Raw genomic sequence first — 9106 nt, forward strand, 5'->3', positions numbered from 1 at the left:
GTGTTGTCGATACTTGTCCAAAACCTAGTTTTGTTTATTTTATAATAGCCTATTTGTGGTAATAGTAGAACACCAGTATGTACTCTGGCTAGGTTAGTAAGGTGAGAATATTTTACACTGCATATTGCAACTAATATGACAAATTTCATATAAGAAAAGTGTTTCACCAGTTTACCGTAAAGCGGCTTATAACTGAAGATTCGAGTATATGTTATGTGATATTTTTGAAAATATATTTAAAACTCTAATCTGCGATAGTTTCTTTGAGTTGTTCTGTTAAAAATAGGAACAAAATATTTCTCAGATCCACAACTTAAAACTAAGATCAGCTTCATACTTTAAACAACCAGTGTCCCGCCAGAGTTGGAAAATAATAGTGCTTAATTAAATAATGTAGTAGAAATTATATATTCTGAATTGCTGAAGACTTTTTATTGAATATCTTTTTTTTGGCAAAAAGCCGAAATACTATGACCTAAGGTAGGAGTTGACATACTGAACCACTTGTTGATACTTTCAGTGGAAACAATATTGCTTATCTCTTTTGACAGCAAAAGCTATAAATAATCTTATTTGTTTAACCCTGAAGGTATTGATTTTGTGAGGGCAGAAGTTCAATGTTTGACAGAAGTGAAAAATGATATGTGTTCATAAGGCAACTGGCGTTTGTTCATAATGTATGATAAAGTTGATATTGCAATACATTCTATCCTGTCTTTGAAATAAATATATATTAACATAATATCATTTTCCAATCAAAATTTTACCGTTATCGGTTCTTATTTCTATTTCATTTTTGAATGTAATACACTACTGTGTTATGCCCACGATAGAGTAAAGTAATATTAATATCATCCACTGGAGATAAATATCAATATTTTTGAATAAAATATTTAAGAAAAATAAAGGATCTCCTCTCTGGACTCGTTATTTTGATAAAAAGCTGAATCTATATGTATAAAAATAGTAAATCATTTCTAAAAAAAAAAAAAAAAAAAAAAAAAAAAGAGCCTGGAAGTAATGGTCTGGCTAGTATTGGCAGGTGTATGGTTCATGTGAGAAACTGATTGGCAGCAACTCTAGAATCGAGGAATTGGTGGAGGCTGATACAGGAGGTGTAGAACTTGTTATTGAATTGTATTGCCGATTGAATGAATAGCATTAAAATTTCGATACATTTTTTCTACTTCTTATATAGAATCTATAGATACATTGTTATTATTCGTAAAACATAGTATGAAACGATGAGAGCAGATGGGCCAACGTTTGGGTCCTTTGTCTTGCAAAGTTTCTTTAACCTAAGATAGATTGCTTTAAAGACAAAGGCGCTTGTCGACACACCTTGACAGTCCTTCCAAATAATATTCTTCAGAGTCCACAATCCTGGCTTCGAAGCTTAGGAGCTATATACAATCGATGGAGATTGAAGGGGGTAGGATTAACAACAGCATCATTGAGTGTCTCAAAAACATCTCAAATGAGTGATAAAGTGTCTCAAAATAAATTTTACAATGAACCATTTTGTGGAACAAAAAAAAATGAGATAAAGAACAAAGTTCAAATATTCTGAGAGGACGTTGTACTTTCTAGAAGCGGAGGCTAAACTGAAACATTGGCCATTGGCACAGGATGTAACAAAACAACCTAATCCAGACTCTCAGATAATGTTTGAAAGCGATAGATAAGATTTTCAATTTTTTTTTGTCGCTTTCCAAATATAATTTAGCCCTAAGAGTCGGATATGGAGAAGCTTAATACAAAATAAATAATTTCAGCTAGCATTAACCCCCCCCCCCTCCACCTATTAATCATTAATATTATTACTATTATTATTTATCAATACTTATTTGATTGTTTTCTTTATTTGTCTATTATTTTTGTGCTAATCTTCTCGCGGAAGCCCAGAGATTTAATCAGTGTTCTTGTAGAATAACCATTCGAGTCCACATTTAAAAATTAATTTAGACTTTCTATTATACACGGTAGAAAAATAATTATTTCTATTGTATTATGATTTCACACATAAATTTCTTATCCATTGCAAACTCCGTTTAGTAGGAATCGGGGAAAAAAATTATAAACCTTGGGAAAATATATCCAGGATTATGCATATAATTATAGAGATACCATTTTCTTGTTTTTCCTCTGGTGTGGTGTATAAAATTTATAGTGTCTTAAAAAGTGCTAACCTGCATCAGTATTACTTATTATATTACTTAGAAGAAATAATATTGTTTGTTAAAATTACTACTTTGTTCTCAGTAGTATTTATTTATAGTACTTTGGAGGTGCCTGTTAATTTATTAAATGGTCTTCAGGAAAACTTGAGAAAAAACTAAACGTAAATATTATGCTAATGTTTGCTCTATATAAGGAAATCAACGAGTAGATCTTTTAAAACAATCTAGACAAGTAGGATTAGTTCTTGACAAAAAATACCCATTAACAAGTTATTATGAAGCAATAGAGCGCTATAAAATTATAGTTTTTTAAGTCTTGTATGAATGTCTCCCGACTAATCCAGAAAACTGGTTGGGCGAAGAATGGATTATTCATTCAGTATATGTTTCTCTTTTTTTTTATTCATTTTTTGGGGGGAGGGAAACTGGAAGTAAAATAATATCTTAGTGCAGTATATTACGTTAAATAGATACTTCATCAGTTGTATTTTTCAATTAGCATAACAAGTATTTATCGTTATTTGGTTGATTCCAGTGGTGAATCCAAGCAGCGGCATGAAAGAGAATCCTGTCACCTCTAGTAAAGACAGTGTGGTCAGAACTCCGCTATAATTGCCTGATTTATAACTTGAATAATGTATTAATTTAGTTGAATCCGCTTACTGCTATGCTACATTCTACTGCATTGGATCTTTTTGATATCACCGAATAAGACGCATTAGATTCTAGAAAAAATTAAATAAAGCCAAAGAAACTAAACAATGTTATTTTATGAACTTAATTTGAAAAAAAAACAAAAACATTAGTTTCTAACCTAGCTTCGCGCTTGGTTTCAGTTAGAACACTTAACGGATCATATAAGTTTTGCAAGCTATAGCAAGAACTGTCAGCAAGCAAACTGCTACCAATGTTTATTTCTAATGTTTTACTAATCCGTACATTTAATTTTTATATTCATGGAACTAATTAAAATCTCAAATATTATCATTGGAATTGCCTACATTTTGCATTAATTTTAAATGTTGCCCATTTTTTATTCGAATTGGTAAATTAGATGTTAGTTTGATTCTGTGCTATCATTCCTGGTCTAGTTCAAGTTCAGTATAAAATGATTTGATTAAATCTTAAGGTTATGAAGCTAGTTCGTAAAATTTCATAAATTATAAAAACTTAAATAAATCACTTGCAAAATTAAAAGTAAAGTATTACTCTATCTGTGGCTTAGAGTAATAAGAACCAAGGTAAATTTTTAGAGATTTGTAGTTTTTCAATGTAATATTATGTATTGGTTTTTTTTTTTTTATTTTAGCTACTTTATTTATTTATAATATGACAATCTTCCACAAACTTGGGCTATGAATAATAGTGGTAATTGTACACTTTCACACAAAAATAATAATGAATAGAATAAAATGAGTAAATAAATATAAAATAAAACAAATCTCTATATGTATATAACCAGAAAAATAAATACATAAAATCAATATAATCAAATTAAACAAAATGAATATAATCAAAATTGGTAATAGTATAGGTATTTGGTGGGGGAACTAGTCCGGAAAGTGGAATTTCTGGTCCTTTTTGCCAACCCCTGGCTACTACTTGGTACTAACCAAGGCTGGAATCGAACCCACAAATTTCCAAACCGAGCACATTGGGACGTCACGTCCCTACTTTATATTAAACATTAAACTTTTACATCCAAGAACAAACAATTTTTTTTACCCTACGATATTCCTTTCGTGGTCTCTAAAAGTCATTAATTTTAGTTTTCAGATTCATTATCCTCCATTCCAACTTGGAAATTGCTTGTTTTTGCACCAAGCCACAGACATTATAATGTTTCTAACAACCTAGAACTAGGTTGTTATCGATGAGATCCAAAAATCGTGATTCAAAACGCAGATTCTGGATGACGAGGATAACTTTATTTAATGGTTCCAATAATTGCTTTGTACTAAATTACTTCTTAAATAATTAAGAAATGGATAAAACTATAGTAAACTATGTTAGTGTTCCTTTAGTTTGGAAAGTATATATTTAATCCAATATGAAAAAAGAAATGGAAAATTCATTTAGAATTGATGTAATTTAAGAATAAATAATTTTATTGAAAGAATCTGACATTGGCTGAATGCTTGATTTCATGTTCTAATCTAATGTTAGTTCCAAGTTACAAACTTAGTGGACGAGGGCAGAGTATCCAAGACCGTGTCCGTATCCCAAGCCGTAGGCAGACCTGTATCCAAGTCCGTATCCACCATAGGCTGGGGCGGCTACAGCAGCGACTGGAGCGGCGTAGGATACAGCGGGGGCGACATGTGCTACTGGAGCGGCCACGGCAACTGCCCTGTTAACAGTCCTGTAAGTGTTAGCGTATGAGGTAGCGACTGGGGCATGGGCGACAGCGACTGGTGCATGGGCTACAGTGGCGTAAGCGGGAGCGGCGTAGGAGACGGCAGGAGCTGCGATGTACCCGGCTGAGGCGCAGGCGACAATGGCCAAGAGGACTGCCTGCAATGAAAATAAATTATCCAAGCTCTAATGTTGAAGCTGCTTTGGACATACCGATCAATTACTAACTATACTTACGATCTTGTACATGATTGGTAGTGGTCCTGTTGCTGGGTACAGACGATTATGCTATTGCAGCCTGTACTACTCGTTATATACCAGCCGCTTTATTGAGGGAAGGGGTTCAGGGTCGGTGGAACACTGACACCGCCTTCAGGGTTAGTTATAGTTTTTCATTTATTCAAATTAATTTTTTTTGTCAGTTGTACATATATGTTTACATAACAGTTACACGCAACGGGTTGCGAAGCAACAGTTAGATATCATCAATGTTGTAATTTATAAAAAATTATTTAATTCATGAACTGGATAACTTTTCGGACATAAAATTGTTCATTCTCAAATCTAGTTCCTACTATCAAACTACTTGTCAATAAAATTCCTTTAATCAAATTATAAATTATCTTTATCATAATTTTTTCCTCTTTACAAAATTCAATAATTCTATTTAGAGATTATTATATTATTTGGTTAAAAAAAAATCATTCACAATTAGACGAGTAGTCTAATACTAGGAACTGGTTTTGAAAATGGATAATGTGAGGTCAGAAACGTTATCCTCCAGAAAATGGTAAGAATGGCAAGAATTTAGTGTATACTATTAACTTTTTGTTCCATAATACTTAAATAATTGTTTAGAGGTGGAAAATGAAGTTAAGATTGATTTTTTTAATTTATAATTATATATAATAAATAATTTATTTCATATTAAAATTTTTGCTTTAAATTAACAATTAATTTTGCTTGAAATAGGTAAAATATTTACTGTGTTCACTTTTTTACATTTAATTGTAATTCTAAACTTCTCAACCACCCAAATCCACTTGTTTCTAATCTGGCTTCTCCTTCATTACCTAATAATCCTCCAAGGCGTCTGAAAAAAAGATGGCCTCGAGATCTTCTCCTTTAGAAATGTTATTGGAGTTCTATCAATAGGTAGATTCTCCACATGTTTTTATCATGTCACTATGTAACCTACAGCAAATTTACTTGTTGTATATATGTGTATACAGTTGTAAATAACAATAAATAAATTATTAAAAAAAAAATTGTAATTCTTATTGTTACACGCACTTCTGATAATAATAAATGTCACTTGTATAAGTGTTGTTATCCTACTTATTAATTTGTTAAGTTATGAACATGAGTTTTGATTCATTATGTAAAAAAACATATAAATAAAAAATGAGACTATCTAATATAAAAAACGGGAATTAATGATCAAAATTAAAAGATTGTAAAATAATAATCGTATTAGAACTCCTTAAAAATTATACGATAAATCAAATTAAATTGATAGAAAATGGACTTTCTGAACTGAAGCCTAAACCCTTACATAATTTAGAACAATAAGAATAAAAAATACAATGAATAAAATGAAAACTCTTTACAAGGACCTGCAACCTGCAACTAGCAATTGCCCTACTTAAAAAGTGAGTCATTATACTGAAGTAAAACTAATGATAAAGATCTGCACGAATATTAAGCAAAAAAAGCACACAATTTAACTTTGGAAACTTGAATGTTACTTTTAATAGAATATTGATTACCAAACAAACTTTTATTTTTCAAATAATAACATTTTAACATATATTATTCGTTACTTCTATTGTAAAGTAATGTACAAAATGTTGTATTGTGTCAATTATTTTATTTTTTACAACATTAATTTTGGTATACGCGACCCCTCTAAAATAAAAATAAAAAACTTTTAATAAAATGTTTCTATTGTAAGCGTTTATACTTATATAACTAGTATCACGCAGATTACTGCCGATTCTTTTTGTTATGATGGTCCGGATAAAATAGTTAGCACAAGGAATGATAGATCAAGGTAGGGTAATGATGATTGGTTCTATCGGAAACTAGAGTCTATATTATTACTAAATTGTAACTAAAAAACCATCCATTTATTATTATATTATTTTTTCAAAGACAGATAAGGAATTATGATCAACATTTTGAGTAAGTTTCATAGTTTTTTACAATTCAAAAAATATTTCTTTAAAAGGGACAATCACTAATTGAAAAAAAAAAATGTTATTTGTTTTTCCAATTATTATTTTATATTCACTTCTGAATAGAATAGTACAAATTTCTTTTCTAAGCACTGGAAGTAATTTAAATTTGAAATTTCTATGCGATAGACTACATTATATTTTTTTCATTTTTTACTGAAGTTTCTTTAGATAATGAAATTTCATGATTTTTTATCGCAAGTATATTATAACTTTTTGTTACACTAAAATCATATTTAAAAAATGTTACGTTTAAATTTTTCTATTCCGTTTTACTAATTTACTTGAAATTTTGTCATAATATTCCTGACAATATTAGAGAGATGATGAATGAATCGATTTTCAAACAATGAAATAGATAATAATCAATAAATTCGATTGCAACAAAATTGGAGTTACACTAAAATTTAAGGTTCAATTAATAGCCTCATTTAATTATTAATTAATTAATAATTTATCATAGCTACTTAATAAATTGTCATGATATAGAGCTTGGCTCTAACAGCTAAATTCCTCCGTACAATTTGGGATCAGAGCCTTAACGCATGGAGGAAAAGTACTAATAGTGAAGTGCTTGCAAAGACTTGTCAGTCAATATGATTGATGATATGAAGGCAAGGAGGTTAGGATGGGTGGGTCATTTGGCTCGAAGCAATCCATCAGGACGCCTCTACACAAAAATTATTGCCAGTATAGTTGGAAAAATACCACGTGGTAGGCCAAAAACTGATAGAAACACAGAATCAACAAACATATACTACATGCAGCAAACTGGAAAGCAATAGCCCAAGATAGGCAAGCGTGGAGAAGGCTGATTCGGGGGCGAAAGATCTACAAGTTCTATAGAGCCAATCGGAAAAAAATTAATAATTTTATTAATCAAAAAAACGCTGTTCAATACATCGATTAGTAACCTCCTTAAAAGAAACCATATTTCAAACAATTACATTGAAATGAATCAGCAAATAAGAAGTTGAAAATTAATGTTCATTATGTACAAACATACGCTTAATACTGCCTTTCTAATTTTTAAAATATTTTTAATACATCATTGATCACATTTTAAGATAAGAAACATTAAGTTATTGGGATACCTTTAAAAATTTAACATTGCTTAAAATGTTAAACGTTTAATTCCCATTTTCCTAGTTCTTTACGACCGTTATATATTTTTAATATTATTCATTAGATTTATAAGATATGGTTATCATTAACATGAACTGATTAAAATCGGGTGATAACTGATTTGTCAATGAATGAAGACATTAACTTGAACTAATGCTTGCAGAAATTCATCACAGTTTTATATACTATTACTTTGAAGATGATATGTTATCACTTTTTTTTAAATAAAAGGGGTCTTAAGAAAAGGCTTCTGTTATTAATTAAGGACGAATATATTGAAAAATGATAAATTTCTTGCACAATAGATTAAAATAAATTCGTTTAACAGTGTTGTTTTGATTTTATGGATATGGAAAATATACCCTTGTTAATTTTCATAAGTTGGGAAATTTTAAGAAATAGTTGTCATTTTTAGATTGCGATTTAAAAAAAAATTAAATTTCCATAAGTGTTGAAAAATAAAAAATGGCTTATTTTTATCTTATTTTCTAGTTCTCATTTATTTTAATTTTCACTAATCGATGTTATAATCAGCTATTGGCCTGGGCTGATGTTAATGAAAGTGTCAGTTACATTGATAAAGGCTATAAGATTTAAAACAAAAATTAGTAACTCTCCTGAATTTTTCTGCTTATTAAATATTCTCCTTATTATGATTCATTAAAATAACTTATTTGTTCCTGAGAACTGAGCAGAATTCCAAAAGCAACCAAGTCCAAGTTTTAGCATTTACATTTTTTATAATATACAAAATCAAATAATCATATTAAACTTTTTCCCGATTATATTAAATAATCTTTATGGTAATCTTAAATTTCTTCTTTTACTTTCAGTTCATTTAGTACCAATTCCTTTAATTTAAAGTTACATAGATAAAGGCTGGAGGACTTAGAACAACAATATATTATAATAAATATAAAAATATATATTGTATTCTGTCATATATATTCAAGAATTACTAATAGAAATATATTTTAGAATTATTGACAGTATATAAATAGAAAAAACATAAAAATAAAATGATACAAAATTAAACTTAAAGTAAAGTAACATCTTAAACACATTTATTCCGAATTAAAAGGCATGTAATATGTAAGTACATTAAATGCCTTGTTACCTACGAAATTTGCATACCCCGTTTAGTATTTTTAATCTTAAATAACCAATTATGAACTTATAAATATATTATGTTAAAATAATTAATAATTA

The 9106-nt window shown here is 29.4% G+C and overlaps 1 protein-coding gene across 1 annotated transcript; it reads right to left on the reverse strand.

The window, feature by feature from the left end:
- Positions 1–4267: 4267 nt before the first annotated feature.
- LOC106677657 (cuticle protein 12.5-like) lies at positions 4268–4818 on the reverse strand. The gene is made up of 2 exons (XM_014415703.2): positions 4773–4818; positions 4268–4694 (listed from the first exon to the last, which is right to left on the reverse strand). The coding sequence occupies exons 1-2, from the start codon at positions 4782–4784 to the stop codon at positions 4362–4364; spliced, it is 345 nt and encodes a 114-aa protein (XP_014271189.1). The 5' UTR covers positions 4785–4818; the 3' UTR covers positions 4268–4361.
- Between the last annotated feature and the right edge of the window lie 4288 nt (positions 4819–9106).

This window comes from Halyomorpha halys, unplaced genomic scaffold, assembly GCF_000696795.3.
Source record: "Halyomorpha halys isolate HHAL.00 unplaced genomic scaffold, Hhal_1.1 Scaffold106.1, whole genome shotgun sequence".
Taxonomy (NCBI): Eukaryota; Metazoa; Arthropoda; class Insecta; order Hemiptera; family Pentatomidae; genus Halyomorpha; species Halyomorpha halys.